We start from the raw sequence: 22543 nt of genomic DNA, 5'->3' as shown, positions 1-22543 counted from the left end.
CGCCGCAGTGACTCCAGGCGGGCTTTGAAATTTTCGGCCCAACTTAGTGGCGATTCATTGTTGTTTCTAATTTTTGTTTCTAAGTATACCAAAATACATATCGTGCTCTAGAGTGCATGGAATCCTTCGATAGGTTGCCATTCATCCTCCTCCTCGCTACTATAATCGAACAACTTGTTAAAACATCTGGAACCCGGGATGGAAAAATGTTGATAGGGTGAAGTGGCGGATAATCTCGACCCACAACGATAACAAAAATGCTGCTTGCATTTGGAGCACACCATCTATAATAGAAAGTCTATCGTAAGAAGAGCGTTTATGCATCTGATCACGCACATGATTGCACCCAAGAGACTTCTCAATGTGGACGTTACAACCTGGGCAGGGTGTCGATGAGTTTGCTAGCCATTGTTTGAACGCCTGTTCTTCCTGATATGCAACAACCATTTTGGCGACGATTGAGCGACCGAAGCGATTTTCAATGGTCTTTCTTCCTGGAGACTCCTCTGGCAAGGCGAGGTAATCTAAAACAAGGGTCTCGTAGGCGGATATTGGGCAAGCAGCCACGGGGCCATGCCTAGAAATATTTAATTGATGGGTCATATAGGCACAGAAACAACTCACCATGTCCGCTTACAAAACGAACAGAACGAATACGAACAGGATGCACAGGTCCGTAACCTGTGCCAACCCGATTCCTCACTATCAGTTATATCAGGCTTCGGGACTGGCTTTTGACAGAGGACCATGGGACAGATACTGATAGACGGGTCTGCTCGACATCAATGAGCCCTATGACATGATTATAACGCCGACGATCAGGATACCTTTTTCTATCATGGATTTTTCTTTCAACCACCGCCATCGAGCGACCGCTTCTTCTGACACAGCTCGAGCGACCTCTTCCTCATTTGCTTGGCGACCTTCTTTGACACATTGGGGATCAGGACACCCCACTCTCAATACATCTCCCTCGGTAATGCACAAACCCCAAAAGTCTTGCAAACAACAGCGACAAAAGATATGCTTGCAGGATAATTGTAAGCATTTAGATCCTTTGAGCGAAGTTATACAGATAGAGCAGGAATACGAGTTTTGACTAAATTCGCGAGATCTTGTTGATGTTTCGAATGAGGTCAACAAAGGTGCTAGTAACTGCGGGGTATTGTGTTGTATTCTGAGAGGCGCACGTAAGTATACTTAGGTATCAAAGGAATGGTACTCACAGGAGTGACTGACGATCTTCGACCATTCCAAGCTCATTGAGAAAAGCGCCGCTTCGTATGAACTCAACCATATCGCATAAAACCCCTTCGCCTGCTCGCATGTCCCACATCTCGACTATGAGGTCTCGAAGTCGTGAAGTATCAAGGATCCAACTATGGGAGGCACGAATCGATAATATTTTTGGAGGTGCTTGTAGAGGATATGTTTCTGGAAGCACAATATGCACCAGCAGCGGAGGCAATAGTGACAGCGTTAAGGTGATCACGTTTGACGTTGGATGTCCAATATGAGCAGCATCTTTGACGAGCACTTGATTCAAATCCCCGAGTTCGACAGGTATTTCTAACTTGATTGAGCCTTTAGAAATATCGTTCGATATAAAGTCCGGATATATAGACTGTGAAATCGATGAGATGCATTCTGGGAAAAACTGAATGCAGACCTCCAAAACTTCAAGCTCCTCTCTTCTGAGGTCAAGGCATTCGCGGGATGAATTACAATCCTCTATATTTGACATCAGTGAGAAAAAGAACAGAAAACGGAATGCTCTGTCTTTGTAAAACACATCGGTGTCATGTTCTGAGAAGTGCCGAATTGAAATGCCGGCTGACCCAGGGCTGACCAGTATCTCTGCGCGGCAATTTTTTCAGGGACAGAAATGGATCAAGTTCTCTCTTCATCCCAAAGTTTTGTCCGAGCTCTCAAAGCCAGCTCAGATCCACCTAATACCGGGGGTCCTTCAAAAATTGAAATTGCCCGAGCAGCATGGGACCTGCAATCTTTTCACGCGCCTAGGAAAGCTGAAGTCATTGTTGATCTTATCCTCAACCGTTTCGTGAAGAGCCCTGAATTGTGAGGATTCATATCCCTATATAGTGCCTGCTCACACCTCTCTGTAGTCAGTCAGTCACGGATCTAGCGAGCTGGCAACTTCTTTTAGACGTCATAACACCTTCCCGTTCAACAAAAACCCATTCGTGGTTGGCGCCGCTGGTTTCTCGTGTACCATTTACTCGGGTCGTTATCCAATTCTTTGAATCAGTCAAAAATGCTACTTTCAGTGATAAATGTCGGGATACGCGTATCGCTCACGATTGCATCACGATTTTGTGGCCATATTGCATCTCCAAAGCCAATATTGACTTGTTGCTGGAATGTTTTGGGGCCTGTTTGCGTTTGTGCGCGAAGCGTCAACCATTGGACGAGTATGTTGGTTATCTCGTCAAGATTGTCGCGGGCTCTTTCCATCGGTACTTGTCTACTTCAACAGTGAAGAAAAAGGTTGTTCTCTTTCAAAATGGCATTTTTATTGGTATTCTGAAACAGTCGTGTCACAGATGTTTTCATCATTCATCCAACTCCATATAAAAGACTGGCTATCGAGTCTGGATAACCTTTCATCGTCTCCAAACCATTCAACCCTCTTTGAATGTCTTTACACCTCTGGTATTGATTGTTTGTTCAACCTCGATGTCCTGCGAGATAATAAAACCGAGGACATGTTATTCACTGCTTTCCATGACATCGTCCCGGAAATAATCATGCCCAGTCTACCCAGAATCTTCTCGTCTTACATCCAAGCTCTGAGAAGAAATCGCAATGCTATTTTCGGGCAGGGGTCAAGCCAAAAAGTTGATGGTTTGGTAGAATTTCGTGAAACTGGTTTGCACTTCTTCATCTTATCCCAGCAAATCTTCAACAAAGCAACGGACAAGGACCAGAGTTGGACGGCCAAGACCCTTCTTTTGGATGTGATAAATCAAGAGATGCTATTTACCGGACGGCATCTCGATACGGAAAAGCTCTTTCATGGCATGGTCAACTCAATTTTCGTGGAGTTGGCAGCGGACAGCCAAGGTAAATAGAGCAAGTGCAAGGTTGTTGACGATACGCTGATGTTGTCAAAGATTCAATTGAGCCGGTGGTACGTTGCTTGACCTCATTAACCCGAATTGATTACCGGTTGGTTGAGAGCGTACTCCCCGACATTCTCTCCCAACTTCTGATGGTAAGGCAGAGCTTGTGGCGACATAATCGAAGCTGAACTCTTCCGATCAGGTTCCAGGTACTGTTGAGCCCGCTTTGGAGTTGCTGGATATCATTCTACAATATCACGTCAAAACACGCAGTGTTCCCCTTTATATCGATGCCTTGATGACTGTCAGTTTCCGAGAAACTGTATGCGGTCATGATTGCCAAAAGGTCTATGAACGAATATGCCACAGCGCTGGTCTCCATCCAAGCCATTTGGATCGTCTGGGAAAATGCGTCTACGAATTCTTGCCCTTGAATCAAACAATTGCTGCTGCACGCAACGTAATCAAGCGTATGGAAACCCTCTGGGAAGAGTATCATTCTTGGTCGCGATCTCTGGACGAGGACAACCCTCGTAAAAGGAGAAAGGTCGACAGCGGTGGCAGTGTGAATGGCGTGGCAAATGGAATAACTCTCAGGTTCTCGACTGCTGCTACCTTTGCTTCTGTGGTGCTTCCTTCATTTTCGGCCGATTCGGTCCCCAAAGAATCTCAACAGGAGCTAGAAACACTGCTGAATGATTTTTCTTCTAAAGTGGTTTTGCATTCGTTATCTAAATTGTTCAAAGGCATGAGTAAGAAGGCTGAGAAGTCTCTTTGGAGTGACGAGGTCATTATTTCGGCTGACCTCCGCCTTCGATACGCTCTTGACCTTCAACGTTCGCCCACCATCTCAGTCGATGCTAAATGCTCTTCGAAATTGACTCAACGGATGTTGGAGAGTATCGATGTCATTTCGCTGCCTGAGTTGCGGGTCGAACTTGTTGGTTTGCAGTTCCCCTTTTTGTCTTTTACCGAAATTCATCATTTACTGTAGTTTCGCACCTTTTTCATAAGCACGTCTACCGGTCAACAACTGGTTACATTGGATACGTTGTTGAGGATATTAGAGACTATTAAACCTCCGGCGTTTAATATCCTTCACATGGTGATCCAAAGATGGCTTCCGCTCATCGAGTAAGTCCTTCATACACGACCTTTCCGTCATCTCTATCACTGACTTCAAGAGTAAGCTTACAAGCGTCGGCAGCACAGCTGGAACGTTTTGTTCACATCCTTGTATCTCAAGAGACTTGTAGTAGAGAAGGTTATACAGGACTTCTACTGGATCAAGCATTATCTTCTGCTGAGTTTTGGGAGTTATCCAATATCCGGAGTGAGTGGGCGGTTCGATTCCGCATTCCGCAGAATATTAATATCGTACTTTAGGTGTGCTTCTTACCTTCATTGACAAATCTATCTCCGAAATATCCAATTGGGCGACTGCTACTCTTCAACAACAGCAACTTGTGTGCTCAGTCTTCAACATATTAATGTCCGTTCCAACTGAATATTTGCCTCGAACACTGAGGCTTTCCTTGGTGAAGCGAACGGTCTTGATTGAACAAACAATGGATTCTATAAGCAATGCTCATCTTTTGCACACCTTGAGAGTCTGTGTTTCTCGTATCATATCATCTACCGACCTCTCCGACAACCTGGTATGTACTTAAAAAATACTAAATGTACAAATACGCTGACGCTGATTCGAACAGATGGGTGGCCTTGCTGCATACCTACAGCATCTACACACTGACGAGGCTTCTGGTCAAGAAACAACGGAGTTGGTTAGACTCCTGTTGAAGTAACTGCTTTAATCTCGGAAATGTCGTGGTCTAGACTCACATAATGCTTTCAGAAACCTGCTTAAAAATAACAACTCTGATGAGATTGGACAATTAATCCAGTATTATTCAGATGGCCTTCAGCAAAGTTCCTTCTCGTGGATGAATCCTTGGGCTCGAACATTCAATATTCTCGTCGAATTGTTACTCAAGGAGCACCCAATGAAAAGGTCAGTCACTTCTTGGCATTTAATTCTCAAATCTGATGCTCTTTATGTAGTTTTTCGATCATGGCGCAGGATACCTTCAAGGGATTCTACAAGACTCTACATACATGTCTATTTTCAACTTTGGTGGAATTGTCAAAGACTCCAAGCGCGCCGAAGGTTACACAGTCTAGGGGCCTATTGCAATGTTGGCAGCAGGTGCTTAGATTAGGTCGTTGGTTAGGACTGACAGGTAAATTTGCATCATTTGCATCTAGACTTGCCGCTTATTCCCCAAAGACGTCCCAGTCCTCGATGACCAGACAGTGCGAATGTTTACATTTGCCACGACGCCTGAGGATGAAGAAACCAGATTTGTTGTATTCGGAGTGCTATTGGAGGAATTCAATTTCTGTGCAGCAAGTGGTCGACTGCAGCGATTCGAGACTGTAATTGCTGCCTACGTCTTACTAACCAATGGCAAGTACATCGTTAGTCAAGGCGTTGACAGTTTCATGTCCGCACTATGTCCCACTCTTTCTCCGGAGATATTTGAACATGGATTGAAATTTATCGTGACTTCGCTGGAACATGCAAATGCGGACGAATGCAGTGCTCTCGTAAATCTTCTATCGATTCTTCTCCAAGATTCCCCTCGAAGTTGGTGACATCCTTTCATTCCATTCATTCGCTCGATAACATTCCTCGACAGACACGTTTCACATTGTGCAGCACTTCGTGACTCAAAGCATCAGCATCTTCAATGATCGTGAAGTATTCACGAAAGTAGTTCACCTGCCTGCGCTACGGCTTTTTTTACAAAGATGTCGCGACCGGGTATGTGCTCATGTCTTCGATGAGAAATTCATTTTAAACCTTTCGTAAAAGCCTGCAACACTGCGCCAAGTTGATGTCAGTGGTGTCTGGTTGTTCATCGCAAAGATATGTGCGGGCGCTGAATCTCATAACCCGACAACGTCTGTTGAGACTTTCCATTGTATCGTCTCTATCACCACCGCCCTCGTTCGTTTACGTCGAGACTTGGTTCTGTTAACTATTCCCCACCTAGGAATAGTGCTACGACGTCTTATCCAGTCGATGCAAAGCCCTCGACCTAGTCTGGGACCAAAACAGAGTGCCTTGGTTTCTCGCAGTCTCCCGTTCTGGATAAATATTCGAGATCCATTGGGTGTCGAGGAAAGCAACGCCCTCTCTCGTTTGCTTGAATCTCTGAATACGAAGAATGTGGTCAGAAAGCTCACTACGTCAACCACCACTCCATCAAAAGCGGAGTCTTTGGCCAAACCCTTCTCTAAACATGCAGCATATGTTATCAAGGCTTATGTGGAATCGCTGAACAACCCATTGTGTGAACTCTCAACGGCGGTTCGAAAAGAGTTACAACCGGGACTGTATGCCCTGTGCGGGATGATGAACGATTTCAGCCGAGACACTCTGATGGCCTCTGCTACAGATGCGGGCGAGAAAGCGATCGTGAAAGCACTTTGGAGGGAGTATGAAAAACAACGTTATGTCGGGAAAGGTTGAGGAAATATGTCCATATACGCAATCCGAGCTTTTTATATCCCATAATTTATGCTTCTAAGTTAGTGTGTGCGTCTAACATAAACATCTTGGTGACCATTGGCTTGAACCGCTGAATTCACAAAACCAGCTTTGCGTTTCTCCTCCGCAATGGTCGCAATGAGTTTGATGAAATCGTCGACTGCAGCTTCTGAGGTCTGGATGTGCAGGACTACTCTTGACCCACCCAAGAAAAGAGGCTCCGGTAATGCTTCGCCACGCTCGGCGATTTCGTCGTAGGTCGATCCGATGCTAGCTGCATCGTAAAAAATCTAGCAATACAGAATCAAGCATCACCCGCATGGCAATACACGCAAGAACTGACCATGCAAGTTTCTGCGGGACTGAGAATAGTGACACCGATGTCTTCAAATGATTTTTGTAATTTAATGGTGAGAGCATGAACGCGGTGAAGAAGGGGGAAATTGTGAGTGAGCGCATAAGCAGCTGCACCTGCGAGAATTCCAGTCTGACGCATCCCACCACCAAATAGTTTTCTGATGCGTCGAGCTCTTGTGATGTATTCTTTCGGACCGACCAAGCAAGAACCAATTGGTGCACCTTCAGCTCCAAAATGAGAATTTGTAGATCGGAACAGGAAAGAACAAGGGATTGACCTAAACCCTTGCTAAAGCATAAACTCGCAGTGTCGAATGGTTCTAAAAGCTCATGCAGAGAAGTTCCGGTTTCCGCAGCAACTGGTGCATATTGTTAACACATAGAATTATGTAGCAGACTCGGATAGAACGTTTACCGTGCCATATCCGAGCACCGTCTAAATGCATCTTGATCCCTTTGGAACGTGCAAATTCCGAAATGGCGATGATTTCATCTTGAGGGAAGATGGTTCCGTTAAGGGTATTCTCAAGTGCAATGACTTCTGTTGGTGCACTGTTCGAGAGTTATCCAATCATTTGGGAGCTTTTAGTTTTAGATACTCACAAGTGCACATCCGGACCATATATGATATTGTTCTCCACGTCTTTTCGGGTCAGATGGTGACCTAAAAATTCTTCAGGACACTTCGAAAATACATAGAGGAAGGGGAAATACCATTCGAAGGAATAACAGGAGTTAAAGCAGCACCGGAATGAAATCCGGCACCTCCGACCTCATACCTGCAATAGAAAATCATGATGACTTTCAAGCGGATCTCTGGAGATTTTCCGAGGCGTGCCTGTAAATATGTGCCCTGTTGTCACATAGAATCGTGTATGGAGGTTGCATGAGGTGGGTTCTCAAGCCGATCTGGTTTGACATGGTACTGGCAGAAGGCAAGTCAGATGGGCGAGCAAGACTGAGCTCTGTGGAAGCCTCGCTGGAAGGGGTGCGTACCCAGAAGGCATGAAGAGACCTGCTTCTTTGCCAGTAATTTTGGCAACGTGTGTTTCAAGAGCACTGAGTGGTTGTTCAGAACGCCGGAACATGGGAACAAAGTGAGACCGGACACTTGCATAGTGGATGGTTCATGGTAGACATCGTCACCGAGACTAGCAAGGAGAGCATATGCGTACATTTCCTTCGTAGGCACTGAGACGATTGAGCTTTGGCAGGGTTTACCGAGAAAATCAGGTAGAAAATAAACCTGTAATCGTGTCCGCTGCAGTATGATGAGCTTCAACATATGGATCGTCTAGATAAACACTGACAGATGAATGTACGGGCTATCTGGCTCCTTTTGAGCTCATTGCCACCTGCTGGTACGCCAGCTAGGATGTCAAACTTGATTTCTTCCGCAACTTTGGTCTTTGTTGCATCAGCGGAGACTTCGACCTGGGACATTGTTGGAAGGTTGGGTGCAGTTGGTGGAAACGGGTCAAGGAATACCCAGGACCTGATTGCTATTTATGGCTGAGCAATACTAGTCATAATTTCTACACAGGGTCCATTATCGCTCATCGATTGGCCATGGGTCATGCAAAAGCTCACTTGAGACCATTGCTTGTTCGATGTTCTGTACAGTACTTGCAGAGCACGTCCTGCTCTCCCGGCCCGATTTCCTGTCCTGTCTGTAGTCACAAGAGGTTTGAACAACTGTAGAAGTTAAATCAGTCTTGCCTGCTTCATCGACTATAACCTACCTACATATTGATATTTCCTGTGGTTGTTGCGCGATTTTTCCAGTCATCACTAACGGTCGCAGCAGTAATCAGATGATTGAGCGTTTCCGGTAACGTAATCGACAGCTTTTCATCTTCGCACTTTCTCCTCGAGGCCATCTCGTTTTCCTTGTTCTTTTATTTCTCTGAATCTCTATTAGACTTTCTGCAATATGGGTAACGTATGCAACACTTCTCCTTCCATATACCCTCTTCACTGATTCCTTGGAACTTTACAGGGTGCAAAAGCAGCGCAGAAAAGAGAGCGGAACGCTAAGAATACAGACAAAACGCAGACCAGCCAGAAGAAAAGCAACGAGGCGGCGAAATCCATCATTTGCTCTACTTGCAAGCAAGCCTTTGTGAGCCAGCAGGAGCTTTGACTTCGGCTTCCATGACTGACATCCATTGATTAGTTCGTTACTACCCGCCAGCCTGCGTAAGCATTTTGAGACTCGAAGATTGTTGGTTGCTATCAACATTTTTGCTTCATCTACACAGATTGGAAGAACATGCCCAGAACAAACATTCAAAGGCCATAACCGAGTGTTTCCCTAATTTTGGCAAATGATGATTCCGTGATACGTGTGGGCTTTATTTTTTGGTTTAGAGGCGGGTAGTTATTGATTATTGGGTCATGTCATTAATAAGCTTGAATAGACCGGTGTTTTATGTCGTACCGTGCTGCACTGAACAACGCATTATATGTACCCAATTTAGAAACCTAGTCCTGTTGCTCCTGGACCTGCCCCGCCTGCTGCTGCTCCTCTACTCTGAATCTTTTCGCCAACCTTCTTCTGTACTTCATTGTATTTTGACACACATCTGTCGATGCAGACCATTTCACCCTTGTTCAGTTCACCGTCGGTGTAGCGGGGTGTTATACATTTGGCATGACAAGACCTGTTGATAGTATCATGAGAATGTCGTCTGTAGAACTCGAATAGAAGTACGGACGCAACCATTCGGTTGAAAAAGTCGGTGATAGTGTCAAGTCTAATCCAAAGACGCGTTATTGAAAAGTAAACCAAGAAGAGAAGAACGCACTCTGTTATAGCCATCTCAATTTTGTCTGTATTGACACCACCTGTGGACCCCGTAGGCCTTGCACCGCTGAGAAAAGACATAGTAAAGGCGCAGAAAATGAAGTGGTGGTATCAAGGTGGTATAATTTTGAAGTGAGAGTCTGAGACGACTTGTGTCAATGTCACGTTTTTCACCAAATCAGGAAAAAAAACGCGCCCTGCCCATTTTCTCCATCTTCTCATTTCAGAATGCCCGACGCGACGAGCACTGTCTCTGTCCATCGCTGTCGATTTATAGACCTTGATCCTTCTGCCATCACTGCCATTGCTTTTCCTCCGCTCCCCCTTCCCTCTATCAAGCGCCAAAAGCATTTTTCAAAATACCCAGAATTTGGAACTTTGGCCGTTGGACGTGCTAATGGAAGTATTGATCTCTACGAATGGACAGGTTCGAAAAACGACCCGCAGTCGAACCAAGCTTGGGTGATAAGAAAGGTCAGTTGTTTGGCCTAATCAAACGGATTGGACTGAAACTATTTGAAGACTTTGCCTGGATTGTACCCTTCAAAAGTCGATTCTCTTGCATTTATCATTCGGGAACCTCATACAATAAAAAAGGACCAGGTTCCGTCATCTTTTGATCTACGGTTATTCAGCTCAGGAGGAGGCAGTGAGCTTCTGGAATGGGATATAGAAAGTTCGACCATACGGGTAAGCTACTACTCATTCTTTGAATTACTGTTGTTCAAGTGGTTTAGAGAACGATCAATTCACAAGGCGGAACCATATGGTCTGTTGCAGCAAATCCTGCTGGAACCATGCTTGCTTTAGGTTGCGAAGATGGAACGATTAGATTCATATCCGTCGCAGACGACACTCTCACTCATTCTAAGCGTCTTGATCGCGTAAAAGGTCGAATTTTGAGTGTCGCTTGGGGCCCGCCGATACCGAAAGAGAGTACAAGTGAAGACGAAGATGAAAACGACGACGACGACGATGAATGGATCGACTCATGGTTAGTAGCCGGCTGTTCAGATAGCAGTTTGCGAAAATGGGACGCTTCTACTGGTAGAATGCTTGACAAAATGGGCACGGATAAAATACGCGGGGAAAGGACGTTAGTCTGGACAGTAGCCACTTTAGGGTCAGTAACGGTGATTTTCAGAAGACGATATCCCTCTTATACTCCTCATCTCAGAGATGGAACTATCATTTCTGGAGACTCGTTAGGCATGGTGAAATTCTGGGACTCGCGAACTTGTACCCAACTGCAGAGCTTCAGTTCACATGGAGCGGATGTTCTGTGTCTTACAGTAGGCCCGGTTCGTGAAGAAAACATCAAAAACGCTTCTTTCTGCTAATCATGTATAAAAGGACGGACTCGCAGCATACTCTTCCGGCGTGGACCAGAAGCTCGTTCAATACTCTCGCGTCAAGACCAGCCAAGGGTCCGAAAACTCTTCCGAGGTTAGATCGAAAATGCGTTGGATGCAGACATCCTCTCGTCGAATGCACGCACATGACGTTCGCTCTCTAGCAATATGGCCACCATACACTCCTCTTCCTTCGTCACACAAGCGACATTTTCCTTCAGACATCGCGCCTGTCATTGCATCGGGCGGCTTGGATATGTCTGTTGTTGTCACTCCTGCCGCGCTTCCATCGAGTACATTATTGTCTAAAGTAATTAACCCGCTTGCAACAAGCGTACACGCTAATTTTGACGATTCATATCATCGCCGTCTCGCTTATTCCTCTGGACCCTCGTCCACCTCTGCCATTCATGTAGCTCGCCAGGCGCGTCTGGTATCATGTATGCAGGAATCGCGTTTGAGTATATGGAGAATCCTCAAAAGACCTTCTTTATCGGACGAAGACGAAGAAGAAATGATGGAGGAGACCGACTCTGCTGATTGGGAGAAATGTGTAGAGATGGAATTGGATGTCCATACTAACCTTGTGGCTTCTGCGATATCGGATGATGGAAAATGGCTCGTGGTCTCCGATTTATATGAGACCAAACTCTTTCGTTTAATAACCGATGTGGGCTTCTCCTGTTATTCAAAAGAAGGCCGATTGTCACTGATTGGGATTCTAGGCTGAAGGACGAGTAAAGCCTAGACGAATACGAGATTTTGCTTCAATAATCTCACTTCATCTGCCGCAGAAACCCGCCTCTACAGGTGGCCTATCTTTTGCCTTTACTCCCGATTCCACAAAACTGGTTATGTCAACTGCATTGACATCGTATATCCTTGTCATAGACATTAGCGAGGAAAAGCCGCGGGTTCTGCGGAAGTTTGACCACCACCGACAGCGAAATAACCTTTCAAACGATCGGGTTACGAAAGACCTCAAAACAATCAATGATGACGTTGAAATGGGCTCTGATGTTGAGGAAGATAGTAGCGACGACGATGATTCACCTCTTCTAGGGAGTGTTACCCGTATGGCTGTCAGTGCAGATGGACAGTGGTTAGCAACGTCAGATGATCGCAGTAGAACTCACATCTTCAACTTGGACTCCATTCAGGTAGGCATTTTGGGCAGTCACAAATTGCTATATCACTAATTATTGTCTCGTAGCATCACTGCGTTCTGCCATCCTTCTTGCATCCCGCCCAATCCATCGCATTCAGCTCTTCTAATCCCAACCTCATCGTCCTCGCTTTCCCGAACAACACCTTCCAGATATATGATGTTGAAACACGTCAATTCCCTTCCTGGGCTCGAGAGCTATGTGACAATCTTCCCAAAAAATTCACACATCTTCACGATCCCATTATCGGTGTTATATTTGAGCCTCTAGTCCCTGGTGCACCTTCAAAGTCGTCCGGGAGATTCGCTGTCTTTTGGGGATCAACTTGGCTATGTAAAATCAATTTCGACGATGGTCCCATGAAGAGTGATGACTTTTCGCGGAAGCGTCGGCGGGAAAACTACAAACTGCAAAAGAATAACCATGAAGGTTTGGAGGAGCAGCTGAAGTTGATCACGCAGTACCGCCCCATATTGTTCGTTGACTACTTGGGACCTGGAGAGCTGATTGTAGTAGAGAGGCCGTTGATTGATGTGCTTGCTACATTACCGCCCGCGTATTTCAGACACAAGTACGGTGCTTCGTAGATTTAAGTTTATGTACACAAAAAGTATCGATATTTCTAGGGATAATCCGCATACTTCTTGCGTTTCTAAGTAAATACCCAGTGGAGAAAGATAATGAAGCAAGTGTGTGGAGAGGTGATTGCTAGAGCTACATTGAATATTGAAGACAGCTAATGTATGAACAAAGAAAGGAACAGAAGGTTCACGAAAATTCTTCATATCAATTGAATCATTGTATGAGAGTTTTGTGTAATTCAACCTCTCGGTCTTGTTTCATATCCTCCCTGCGACGTCACGAATAAAAAAACATGTTCAAAGTAGAGAATGAGAAAAGACACATACTTGGAATTAATGATCGACAGATAGAGTGTCCAGAACACACCACATGTGGACTGGAATGGGACACGATAGGGCAGGGGCATGAAACGGAAATTGATGAGTTGCGCTATTGGCCAAACTTGCCAGTTTGTAATCAGAGCGGGTGTGTAGAGGTCGAAAAACTTTTGTTTGATTTGAGGCATAGTCCGTCTCTCCATGACACCCATGGAACCTAGAAACAACGAGAGCTAAGGACGGATAAATAGTCAGTGAAAATGACTTTGGCGAAAGCGTCGGTATGTAACCTACTCCAATTGGAGCCCTGCGAGTAGGACAGTGGAATAGTCAGATAACAATATAAGTTCATTATATGGGATAGACGCACATTACGATCTGGTCCGCTGCCACCCTTTTGAACAATGCTTTTAAACTAACACTGCCTGACCCCGACGAAGCGCGGAGGGGGAAATGACGCTCGAGGAAGACATTCCATCTTCCGATGAGAGGACCTGAACCATAACCGCTTGTGAGCGCTCAGTCAATGGTTGTAAAGAGGTGAGCCCACTGATAGCGAAACCAAAGCAAAAGAAGCGTAAAGTACGATCTAAATCATAGCGAAAAGGGCCAGTATGTTCCTGCTTTCCGTACTATCGAGTATAAAGTTTGAGTATAAAGATTAACAACGATATACACCAGCAGTAACTGCAGATTCTTACCGTATTCTGATATGTCTGGGCCACAAAGTCGCCCAGAGCATTGAAAGTTCCGCCGGTAACAGCGAGGGTTGTGTGAGGACGAGATTGGAAGGATGCTTGATATGCGCGAGCTACGGCAATGGTGGCCATGAATTTGATAGGGATATGTTGGGCCTATATCTCATCGGTATTTCTTCATTTATGTTGATTTGTGTCTGCAAGTGACGCGGGGCCTGACGCGCCGACGACTCCAAAGACTCCACTGCCAACACGAACAGGAAGACAAAACGTCGCCGGTGCTTACATACACCAGTAGTCACATGATAAGCTGCAAGTCTAGGCCCTTTTCCCGTTTTGTGCAGATTGCGTCACGCGTTATAAGTTTTTACCCTTTTTGGGATCTGGGGAAGCTGGATGTATGCGTCGCACGGACCAAGAGCCCTTTAAAAACCAGGCGGGGGCTTCTTTTTCCGGACATCTAACCTTCAACACCTACCACCACTACTCTCAACCCACCAAACTACGCTATCATCACGACCATGTCTGCCTTTTCTCGCCTCTTCGCCTTCGCCCTTTTGTTCATCTCGCTTCTCCTCGCCGAGAATACTGTCAACGCTCTCCCTCTCGATGGTCGCTCTCCACACGACGTCGCCAGTGGCGCGTCTGGTCCTTCTCGCGGAGGTGATGTAGTACAGGCCCCCAATTCTAACGAAAACTGCGCCAATGGCGTCTGTGGACTTGAAACTACCCCACTCCTCGCAATCCTTTCGCGTAAGTTTGGACGCCTCGCCTTTACTGTTAGCACGTTCTGATTTTTTCTCTTTGTTCTCTACAGATAACGGTGGTGATGCTGGATCCAGCAAGTCTGGCTACGTCTCTGGCTCCCGTGCTACTACCAAGCAGTGCAAACGAACCGATGGCGCCGCCAATGATTTCTCTGGAGCATCCGGAGACGCTTCTGGAGGATCGACAACTAATGGCGACGGGATGATTGAAATGATGTCTGGTATGTTGCTCTGTCTTGTCGCCGGCCTTTGTTGCTGACTATATGCGCTTCGCTAGACAACGGCGGCGCGGGTAGTAATTCAGCGTCGGGCGATTCGAACAACGGCTGCTCATAATGACTAGTCGCAACGTAGAAAAGTTTGGAACATTGTCTATTACGAACGAACAAATTTGTACTATCACCTCACTGTAAACGTAGATTTCATGACGACTTTGTACTTTAGAGAATGAACATGAACGGTTATATCTTCTACTCACTGGCACTTCGCATCGAACAAAACTTGGAAAGTGTTTTGTTTATAAAAGCCGAAGGGAACCAGTTACTTCGTTTATGAGTGGAACAGGAGCTGGTCCAATTGCAAGTACAGTTCTTGTACCAGGCTCAACTTGTGTTCGTCCACTTATTACGGTTCGCAAGCATCAGTATCAACTAGAATTGCAAGCAATTAACAAGCACCTACGCGTCTATAATTGAACGAGCGCATAAATTTAAACTTTTTGCAATCGCCTCCAACTCGAGGAGCTGTTCCTCAGAAGTGCCCTTGAGCGCAATTTTGGCTTGACTATATACGATGGATGAGTGAGTAACCAATAGTAGAGATGAGGGTTTGTACTTGCCCTGTTCTTTCCCAGTGACGCACAAGCTGTGTATTCGTTGTCGACAAAGGGCAAAAACATCCAGATTCCAGCCATCGTACCTTTGGATTTTTCTTTGTCAGGGCTTTGTAACAAGCTAAGGTTGCATGTCTGAATGTAAGATGTGAGTTTGAGAAGTATCAAGCACCACTGTAAAAATCCCTTACCCGCATCTATACAACAAAAAATGTGGGTTTCGGTCTATTATTGAACTGCAGTTTGAGACTCACTGGGCGGATATCTTCCCTACTGTCATTTTGAGGTCGGTCCTCACAATCAAGACCTATTCTTTCCATACTGAGAGGTTAACTTTATTGGTCCGGTTCGGGTTGAATAGAGAGTAAGATTGTTTGACGTTACGCGTACCATTTTGCACGGTTCTGCGAATCCAGGGGTTATAGCAGCCAGATCTCCATCAGCAATCCCGTCGTCATCATCTTCATCTTCATCTTCATCTTCCCCTTGATCAGTTTCCTCCACTCTTGTGGAATTTTCAGCGGTCGAAGAATGTCGACCTTCTAGAGTTGATTGTCTTCGTCCGAGATAGAATCCTATTGCAGCCGACGCAGTTCCCAGAAGAAGAGAGGTTATGACTGTGTGGCCATCTTAGTGGAACAGAATACCATAACTGCTTGAAGCGCGATTAACGTACTTTGCGAGGCAAGTTTGACCATGTCTGAGCGAAAACCTTGTTTGCCGAATCATCCGGCAATTCCATTCCTTCAGAAATATTTTTTCAGCGCTTACTCTCTCGTCCTTATAACTATCTCTTCAGCTATGGGTAACAAACGCAAGGACAAACATACGGATGCCTCCACGAGCACCGGAAGTTCCAAAGTCAAAAAGGCTGAAGCTGAAGCCTCCACCAGCTCTTCGCCAGAAAAGAGCACTGATAAAACACCGGAACGACAACCTTTCTCGACTCTGGATCTATCTGAGCAGACAACCAGGGCTCTCGCTGACATGGGGTTTAGCACAATGACTCCGGTTCAAGCTAAATCAATACCCGTTCTTCTTGCTGGAAAAGATGTTCTTGGTGCAGCTCGAACAGGTTCTGGAAAAACGCTTGCATTTCTTATTCCTGCCGTTGAGCTATTGCATCGACTAAAATTCAAGCCCATGAATGGTAAATTACCGGCTCCATTATCTCTGCTTCGAGATGTGCTATACTTACCTAAGATGATGATGATTTATAGGGACAGGAATTATCATCGTCTCTCCAACACGAGAGCTCGCATTACAGATCTTCGGTGTAGCCAAGGACCTTATGCAGCATCATTCACAAACGTACGGGATCGTAATGGGTGGTGCAAATAGGAGAGCAGAAGAGGAAAAGTTGACGAAAGGTGTGAATTTGATTGTAGCTACTCCGGGACGATTATTGGATCATTTGGAGGTGCGTAGGGTTGTACTGTTACAAGGAAGTAGACGAGATTCTAACCGTAAGAAATGTAGGGCACGAAAGGGTTTATCTTCCGGAACTTGAAAGCGCTGATTATTGACGAGGCTGATCGGATATTGGAGATCGGGTTCGAGGAGCAGATGAAGAAAATTATATCAATTCTACCTAACGGTGCGTGTCCGTCAATTCGATTCATGTCCTTACTTCCACCAGTACTTATGCTGCCCTCCCACACGCAGAAAACAGACAATCCATGCTATTTTCCGCAACGCAAACAACGAAAGTCAACGATTTGGCACGAATATCATTACGACCAGGTCCTGTCTCCATCGATGTTGACAAAGAGGAGTCGACAAGTACAGTAACAACACTTTCCCAAGGATACGTTGTTTGTCCCTCAGATAAACGTTTCCTGCTTCTCTTCACCTACCTCAAACTGAACCGGAAGAAGAAGATAATCGTCTTCTTTTCCAGTCGAAATTCAGTCAAATATCATGCCGAATTACTGAATTATATCGACGTCCCTGTCCTCGATTTGCATGTAATTCGCTGATTTCTAAAGCTCTCTTGACTTTCGTGCTCATAATCATCGCTCTCCAGGGAAATCAAAAACAACAAAAACGGACGAACACATTCTTCGAGTTCATGAACGCGGAAACCGGAATTCTGCTTTGTACGGACGTCGCTGCTCGAGGTTTAGATATTCCACGAGTGGATGTGATCATCCAGTACGATCCTCCAGATGACCCCCGCGATTATATTCATCGTGTTGGTCGTACTGCTAGAGCAGGAAAAGTCGGCAAGAGTCTACTGTTCCTATTAGAAAGCGAACTTGGTTTTCTTCGATACCTCAAGGAAGCAAAGGTACCATTAAATGAATTTAGTTTCCCCCAAGAACGAATTTTGAACATCCAAACTCAAGTTTGTGTTAAACATAATCCACACAAAGACTATTTTCTCACTTGTTTATCTAGTTGGAAAAGCTCTTATCTAAAAACTACTACCTCCACCAATCGGCAAAGGACGGATTCCGGTCCTACCTCCAAGCCTACGCGTCGTATTCACTCAAAAAGATCTTCGATGTCAACGCGCTAGATCTAGCGAAGGTCGGGAAAGCATTCGGGTTCGCTGTACCTCCGCGTGTCAACCTTAATTTGGGAGTTGGATCTGTTAAAACATCCTCCAACACACAGAAGAATGGAAGGAAAAGGCCGAGAAGCGAAGACAATGAGGGGGATGATGAGGATGATATTATTATGGAGGAGGTGACCAATGCACAGGAGGTGGATAACGCTTCGGAAGCAGAGGATGAGGACCAAGAGAGGCAAGAGAGAAGTGGCAGATCTCAGGCGCGCCGAGATGGAGGGAAGCAACGGAGATTAGAATCTTTGGGGCATAAGAAAGTATCAAAGGAGTTTTATAAAAAGGATAAAGATCGACAAAAGATGGGGAACAAAGGTCAATGGAGTAGATGATCTCGACCATCTCTGTCTCGGTCTGTCTCGGTTTGTTCATTTGCTGTATCTTGCTTCTGTACTTCATCTAGGCCCGGGTTAAACGTGAGCGCTACGACAATGTCAACCACTGCGGACTCCCGCCTACTCCCGCTCCCGGTCAAATCCTTTGTTGCCGGACCGATATCTTCGGCTTGACAGCTGACCGCTTGGCGTCCGTTTGGCGTCCGTGCACCCTCACACACTGTCTCCTCACGATGGACATGCACCCGTAATTTCTTGAAATAACTGTAAAAAGAAGTGTAATCAGTTTCAAAGCCTAGTATTGAGAGGTTGGCATCATACATTGAGGATTTCTAATAAATAAGAGGCACTCATGTGATGACAATGTATCAGGATGTTGAGTGGGTGCTCGTTTGTGGTCATTGTTGCTACCGTCTACGTCGGGTCGACATCGTCGAATTCAGGATGTGTCATATGTTTAATTTTACGACCCTGAAAGAGAGATGCACGTTTATTCCTTGAGATTTCTTATCCTCTAAGTATATCAGGATCATTACTTCTTCGTCCTTCTGCCGCTTCGTAATTCCATCACGACCTAGTTCTGCTGGATGGACCTACTGAACTACAACACTGACTCTTTTGTATTGTCCATGACTACTCATCATCGGGCAAGCTGACCTGTTTGAACAGTGTGATTCTCAGTCATCACTTAGTCAGTCTTAAAAGCGTGACCAGTATTATTCTTCATGTCGCAATAACTGGACCGAACACTATATAAGGCACCAAGGCATCCCACAGCGTTCTTCTTCACAAGTTGTCATCCCTCCACACAGAACTACATCCTCCATCCCAATCTCCCTTTCAGTTTTCAAAATGGTCGTCAAAGAAATCAAGTCCTACGACGAGTTCAAGCAGATCGTGAGGGCCTTCCCAGTTTTCCAATGTAATCCACCGACTGACTATCGTTTATCTCAGATCAACGGCTCTAAACCTGTCGGTATCGGTTCCAAACATGAAATTTTGGAAATATCTACTGATCGCTCGAATCTTCAGGTTGTTATCGATTTCTGGGCAACATGGTGTGGCCCTTGCCGCTTCATCTCGCCCATTTTCGAGAAGCTCTCCGAGAGAGATGAATTCAACGGCGTAGACTTTTACAAAGTAGACGTCGATGAGCAGGGTGATATTTCTCAAGAAGTAGGAATCCGTGCTGTGAGTAATATGAATCCTCGGCTCTCTGCAATTTTTTTCGATACTGAGAATTATCGCAGATGCCTACCTTCATATCATTCAAAGGCGGCGAGAAAGACAAACAGCTTGTTGGAGCACAACCCGGAGAACTAGAGGTATGCGAACATTCTTATCCCTACTCGATCAAGCGTGATTCTGATACGTGGCACGCAGAACGTCGTGAGGTCGGCGGCCCTCGTTTGAGTGGGAACTGCCTCATTCTCATCTCACCTACGGTTGAAACAAAGCTCATTATGATGGAAGTGAATCCTCTATGTAATCGAAGTTCATGTATTTTCTTCAAATAATTCACGGTGTTGTATCATCCTTAAGGCTATTTCGAAATTCGTATTAGGAGGTGAATCCAACAGATATCTATGATATGTGCGTGGAGTGAACTCTTTCACCGACGAGTTCGGCTCAACGGTATCACCTTAAATGATCACCGCAGATCGCCATTAGCAGCGAGTCGGGCCCCACCTGCTACAGAGCTTACTAGGCGCTGATTATGGAGTCCATTTGAGCTGGCGTGTTCTGCGGCGTACCCCCCTTTTTGCTGTCACAGCGCCAAGTTATAGGATGAAACGCTGTAATTGGTACTAGTCCTAGGAAATACTAAACTTGTTTCTCCAATATTTTTTTTCCGAAAATGAGTTAGATGGTGCTAGCTAGTCCTGTATGTTCTATGTAATTCCGTTGACCAAAATTTCCAAATATAGAGTATGGAGTGCGACGAGAAATTAAAGACCAGTCCGTTGTAAATTTTCAGAGCTATAATGTCCAGAAGAAACAAGGAAAGCCAAGTTCATAAAGATCATAAACGATATCTATAAGATCGCGTTTGTTCGTTCAAGCATCGCCAAATCTGAATCCACTCAACCTCCTCGAGCTCCCACTCCCGGGAACCACTTTTGGTCCGGGAGATCTAGATGCTGAGCGCTTCGAGCCTTCTCCACTGGCCATTCGCATTTGCCCAAATTCTGACGAGAGATCATAAACCGAGTTACGCAGCACAGGAGACGAAATGCTGGGTGTTAGTAAACCACCGACGGTAGAATACCCACCCCAGGCTGCCTGGGGAGCCATCATCGTCATAGGCATGGTGTTCACACCCATATGAAGGTTCATGCCAAAGTTACTACTGTTGCGCTTTGGAGTTGGGACTTTCACGCCTCTGGGGTCAAGCAACATCTGAAGGGCAAAAAGACACATGAAGGCATCGTTCCCAGAGTTGTGAAATGTTATGTTGGGTAGAACGATGCTGTCACTTTGAGTTGTCATAGCAAACGAACGAAGAAGGTTCTCCAAAGAAAGCGTGGTGCCAGATTGACGTTGTTGGTTTGTCTTTGGGTCAACCATGAGTGGACGAAGGCCTTCATTGTATAAACTTCGTTCGAACACGGCGATGTCAATGACGAGCATGTTGTGTGGGAGTCCTAGGAGAAATCTGTTATTGCGGGAATGAATGCCAGAGCATGCAAGTAAGATGAACTGACTGATTTTCATATCCTCGAGACGAGCCAGATCCCCACTGGCTCCATGAATGACAAGAACAAGATTATTTGGTAACGTCTCAGAATCAGGACTTGCGAGACTACTGTGAGCACATACTACCGTCTCAGCTCTTATTTAAAAACAAAAAACACCGACACACAAACCTAATAATACCTTGTACAACTTGTGGGAGCTTTGCCTTTGATATCACTTGACTATCGCCAAACTAGGAGTATAAATTTCTTATTAGTGAATACTTCAGTGCTGATCAGAAACTATATTCGCGCACTGCGTACTAATTGAGGACTTCAGAAGAGCACGGGGGATCAATGGGCAAAGAACGTACGTGCCAGGGATACGTAGGGCAATATTTGTTTACAACTTTGTCGATGTATTCTTGAACAACGTAGTGGCCCTTTCTGAGATGAATCACGCGTCAAACGCGTCGAAAAGGCAGGTCGAGAAGCCACAAACCTGTAGTTATCATCGGGCACTGGTGGCCACACACCAAGCCTAAAAAAGGAATCACCGGTCAAAATAACCCGAAAGGCAGCCACGGCGCGTCTAGATCTAGACATCTTGCTTACGCCTTCAAAGGTCCACATCTCACGGCAGCATATCCCCATTCCAATGTACTTTTCTCGTTGCGCTCGTTCCACTCAAAATCAACAGCCATGAAAGTTTTATCCTGCATATCCCAAATTTCTTGAATGAAATCCAGTTCTCCGTTACGTATCCGTTGCTTTTGTGCGTTAAGAACGGCAGCTGGAAGGGTGCTGTGAAGCTTTTTGTACGTTGCGTGATCGGATACATGGCGGAGATGACGGGTAGTGGTTTCGAAGGGCTGAATGATTACCATGTTTGCTGCCTGAGGAAGCGTTTCACCAAATCTAGAGCAGGAGAGAGAAAGAAAGGAGCTAGTTCAAGACATGCTTGAGGCTATCGTTGAGTACCGACATCGTACCTAGTCTTTATCATTTTCAGAAAAGCACCAATCGAAGTTAACCTGGTGACGATATGCGCTTTGCCTGTTCGAGCATCGGTCACGACGATTACCGGCCATGAAAATGCGAGAAATTCCTCAAAGGTAGAGAATAAATGTCCCCAGGACTTGTCATACCTAAATCTTCAATGGGCTCGCTTATCTTGGATTGTGGACGAATGATGATTTACCAAGCGATGTGGTGAGTTTGGAAATGTCCCATATAAGCCGAGTATACCTAGAAATATTTTTAGTACAGCATAGAGAGGAAGGGAGAGGTAGTTACCGAATGCAAATCATATTCCCATCCTTTAGGGTCAACGACCTGGAAGTCCCCCATGGTAGCAGAGGCTGAAAGCCTTGAACCGAGTACTGGGCGCTAATTATAAGCAATGAATTAAACGCCCATCAAATTTTGAAAGTAAACAAACAAACTCCAAC

The 22543-nt window shown here is 45.4% G+C and overlaps 12 protein-coding genes across 12 annotated transcripts; 6 read left to right on the top strand and 6 right to left on the bottom strand.

Annotated features, from left to right (window-relative positions):
* Positions 1-47: 47 nt before the first annotated feature.
* C8R40DRAFT_1233682 (uncharacterized protein) lies at positions 48-1819 on the bottom strand. The gene is made up of 5 exons (XM_046233335.1): positions 1227-1819; positions 828-1177; positions 625-772; positions 337-577; positions 48-284 (listed from the first exon to the last, which is right to left on the bottom strand). Exons 1-5 carry the CDS (start codon positions 1742-1744, stop codon positions 108-110), a joined length of 1434 nt encoding a protein of 477 aa, XP_046091546.1. The 5' UTR covers positions 1745-1819; the 3' UTR covers positions 48-107.
* Positions 1820-1885: 66 nt separating this feature from the next.
* Positions 1886-6618, top strand: C8R40DRAFT_1165411 (Urb2/Npa2 family-domain-containing protein; the record flags this gene model as incomplete). Its single annotated transcript, XM_046230688.1, has 14 exons — positions 1886-2079; positions 2127-2508; positions 2565-3084; positions 3135-3235; positions 3286-4023; positions 4078-4217; positions 4274-4416; positions 4470-4741; positions 4796-4884; positions 4939-5094; positions 5145-5289; positions 5349-5730; positions 5783-5907; positions 5959-6618. 14 exons carry the CDS (start codon positions 1886-1888, stop codon positions 6616-6618), a joined length of 4047 nt encoding a protein of 1348 aa, XP_046091545.1.
* Positions 6619-6677: 59 nt separating this feature from the next.
* C8R40DRAFT_1033526 (pyridoxal phosphate-dependent transferase) lies at positions 6678-8436 on the bottom strand (the record flags this gene model as incomplete). The annotated part of the gene is made up of 10 exons (XM_046223346.1): positions 6678-6926; positions 6980-7215; positions 7272-7352; positions 7409-7545; positions 7597-7657; positions 7708-7794; positions 7857-7918; positions 7990-8052; positions 8103-8198; positions 8300-8436. The coding sequence occupies 10 exons, from the start codon at positions 8434-8436 to the stop codon at positions 6678-6680; spliced, it is 1209 nt and encodes a 402-aa protein (XP_046091544.1).
* Positions 8437-8830: 394 nt separating this feature from the next.
* C8R40DRAFT_1080218 (At2g23090 like protein) lies at positions 8831-9421 on the top strand. The gene is made up of 4 exons (XM_046227078.1): positions 8831-8935; positions 8993-9115; positions 9170-9192; positions 9255-9421. Exons 1-4 carry the CDS (start codon positions 8927-8929, stop codon positions 9322-9324), a joined length of 225 nt encoding a protein of 74 aa, XP_046091543.1. The 5' UTR covers positions 8831-8926; the 3' UTR covers positions 9325-9421.
* A 48-nt stretch (positions 9422-9469) lies between these two features.
* On the bottom strand, positions 9470-9880 carry C8R40DRAFT_1032828 (Tim10/DDP family zinc finger-domain-containing protein; the record flags this gene model as incomplete). Its single annotated transcript, XM_046223288.1, has 3 exons — positions 9470-9656; positions 9711-9749; positions 9801-9880. The coding sequence occupies 3 exons, from the start codon at positions 9878-9880 to the stop codon at positions 9470-9472; spliced, it is 306 nt and encodes a 101-aa protein (XP_046091542.1).
* A 147-nt stretch (positions 9881-10027) lies between these two features.
* On the top strand, positions 10028-12904 carry C8R40DRAFT_1034111 (WD40 repeat-like protein; the record flags this gene model as incomplete). The annotated part of the gene is made up of 7 exons (XM_046223398.1): positions 10028-10273; positions 10322-10489; positions 10537-10922; positions 10977-11100; positions 11153-11821; positions 11877-12311; positions 12365-12904. The coding sequence occupies 7 exons, from the start codon at positions 10028-10030 to the stop codon at positions 12902-12904; spliced, it is 2568 nt and encodes an 855-aa protein (XP_046091541.1).
* Positions 12905-13008: 104 nt separating this feature from the next.
* On the bottom strand, positions 13009-14355 carry C8R40DRAFT_253787 (uncharacterized protein). The gene is made up of 6 exons (XM_046234498.1): positions 13918-14355; positions 13767-13848; positions 13587-13710; positions 13511-13523; positions 13226-13449; positions 13009-13167 (listed from the first exon to the last, which is right to left on the bottom strand). Exons 1-6 carry the CDS (start codon positions 14044-14046, stop codon positions 13113-13115), a joined length of 627 nt encoding a protein of 208 aa, XP_046091540.1. The 5' UTR covers positions 14047-14355; the 3' UTR covers positions 13009-13112.
* An 80-nt stretch (positions 14356-14435) lies between these two features.
* Positions 14436-15017, top strand: C8R40DRAFT_1165405 (uncharacterized protein; the record flags this gene model as incomplete). Its single annotated transcript, XM_046230687.1, has 3 exons — positions 14436-14667; positions 14732-14902; positions 14959-15017. The coding sequence occupies 3 exons, from the start codon at positions 14436-14438 to the stop codon at positions 15015-15017; spliced, it is 462 nt and encodes a 153-aa protein (XP_046091539.1).
* Positions 15018-15141: 124 nt separating this feature from the next.
* Positions 15142-16226, bottom strand: C8R40DRAFT_1080209 (peptidyl-tRNA hydrolase PTH2-domain-containing protein). The gene is made up of 8 exons (XM_046227077.1): positions 16190-16226; positions 15904-16130; positions 15765-15820; positions 15734-15736; positions 15600-15648; positions 15520-15545; positions 15363-15464; positions 15142-15301 (listed from the first exon to the last, which is right to left on the bottom strand). The coding sequence occupies exons 1-8, from the start codon at positions 16209-16211 to the stop codon at positions 15199-15201; spliced, it is 588 nt and encodes a 195-aa protein (XP_046091538.1). The 5' UTR covers positions 16212-16226; the 3' UTR covers positions 15142-15198.
* A 59-nt stretch (positions 16227-16285) lies between these two features.
* On the top strand, positions 16286-18900 carry C8R40DRAFT_1243524 (P-loop containing nucleoside triphosphate hydrolase protein). The gene is made up of 6 exons (XM_046233591.1): positions 16286-16663; positions 16734-16933; positions 16993-17110; positions 17179-17480; positions 17540-17860; positions 17914-18900. Exons 1-6 carry the CDS (start codon positions 16315-16317, stop codon positions 18412-18414), a joined length of 1791 nt encoding a protein of 596 aa, XP_046091537.1. The 5' UTR covers positions 16286-16314; the 3' UTR covers positions 18415-18900.
* Positions 18901-19269: 369 nt separating this feature from the next.
* On the top strand, positions 19270-19830 carry C8R40DRAFT_1165402 (putative thioredoxin; the record flags this gene model as incomplete). The annotated part of the gene is made up of 4 exons (XM_046230686.1): positions 19270-19314; positions 19372-19608; positions 19668-19742; positions 19801-19830. 4 exons carry the CDS (start codon positions 19270-19272, stop codon positions 19828-19830), a joined length of 387 nt encoding a protein of 128 aa, XP_046091536.1.
* Positions 19831-20475: 645 nt separating this feature from the next.
* Positions 20476-22442, bottom strand: C8R40DRAFT_1033079 (uncharacterized protein; the record flags this gene model as incomplete). Its single annotated transcript, XM_046223313.1, has 9 exons — positions 20476-21062; positions 21123-21223; positions 21285-21346; positions 21467-21539; positions 21595-21633; positions 21708-22037; positions 22085-22240; positions 22294-22340; positions 22389-22442. The coding sequence occupies 9 exons, from the start codon at positions 22440-22442 to the stop codon at positions 20476-20478; spliced, it is 1449 nt and encodes a 482-aa protein (XP_046091535.1).
* Between the last annotated feature and the right edge of the window lie 101 nt (positions 22443-22543).

The sequence above is a fragment of the Lentinula edodes genome (assembly GCF_021015755.1).
Source record: "Lentinula edodes strain Le(Bin) 0899 ss11 chromosome Unknown C8R40scaffold_2, whole genome shotgun sequence".
Classification (NCBI taxonomy): Eukaryota; Fungi; Basidiomycota; class Agaricomycetes; order Agaricales; family Omphalotaceae; genus Lentinula; species Lentinula edodes.
The sequence above is the reverse complement of the archived record's forward strand: the minus strand, read 5'-3'. Positions and strand labels throughout refer to the sequence as shown.

Excerpts from the sequence above, each read along its gene's own strand:
- C8R40DRAFT_1233682 (XM_046233335.1), bottom strand. The coding sequence starts at position 1,744 with ATGTCAAATATAGAGGATTGTAATTCATCCCGCGAATGCCTTGACCTC. Across the intron at positions 1,178-1,226 it reads GAAGATCGTCAGTCACTCCT|AATACAACACAATACCCCGC; the intron begins GTGAGTACCATT and ends TGCGCCTCTCAG. Across the intron at positions 773-827 it reads AAAATCCATGATAGAAAAAG|ACCCGTCTATCAGTATCTGT; the intron begins GTATCCTGATCG and ends GATGTCGAGCAG.
- C8R40DRAFT_1080209 (XM_046227077.1), bottom strand. The coding sequence starts at position 16,211 with ATGGTCAAACTTGCCTCGCAAA. Across the intron at positions 15,821-15,903 it reads TCGCAGAACCGTGCAAAATG|GTCTTGATTGTGAGGACCGA; the intron begins GTACGCGTAACG and ends TGGAAAGAATAG. Across the intron at positions 15,465-15,519 it reads CGTCACTGGGAAAGAACAGG|TCAAGCCAAAATTGCGCTCA; the intron begins GCAAGTACAAAC and ends CATCGTATATAG.
- C8R40DRAFT_253787 (XM_046234498.1), bottom strand. The coding sequence starts at position 14,046 with ATGGCCACCATTGCCGTAGCTCGCGCATATCAAGCATCCTTCCAATCT. Across the intron at positions 13,849-13,917 it reads CCCAGACATATCAGAATACG|TACGGAAAGCAGGAACATAC; the intron begins GTAAGAATCTGC and ends TATACTCGATAG. Across the intron at positions 13,168-13,225 it reads CTGTCGATCATTAATTCCAA|GGAGGATATGAAACAAGACC; the intron begins GTATGTGTCTTT and ends GTGACGTCGCAG.
- C8R40DRAFT_1243524 (XM_046233591.1), top strand. The coding sequence starts at position 16,315 with ATGGGTAACAAACGCAAGGACAAACATACGGATGCCTCCACGAGCACC. Across the intron at positions 17,481-17,539 it reads TCCCTGTCCTCGATTTGCAT|GGAAATCAAAAACAACAAAA; the intron begins GTAATTCGCTGA and ends ATCGCTCTCCAG. Across the intron at positions 17,861-17,913 it reads TTTTGAACATCCAAACTCAA|TTGGAAAAGCTCTTATCTAA; the intron begins GTTTGTGTTAAA and ends TTGTTTATCTAG.
- C8R40DRAFT_1080218 (XM_046227078.1), top strand. Across the intron at positions 9,116-9,169 it reads CTACTTGCAAGCAAGCCTTT|TTCGTTACTACCCGCCAGCC; the intron begins GTGAGCCAGCAG and ends TCCATTGATTAG. Across the intron at positions 9,193-9,254 it reads GTTACTACCCGCCAGCCTGC|ATTGGAAGAACATGCCCAGA; the intron begins GTAAGCATTTTG and ends TCATCTACACAG.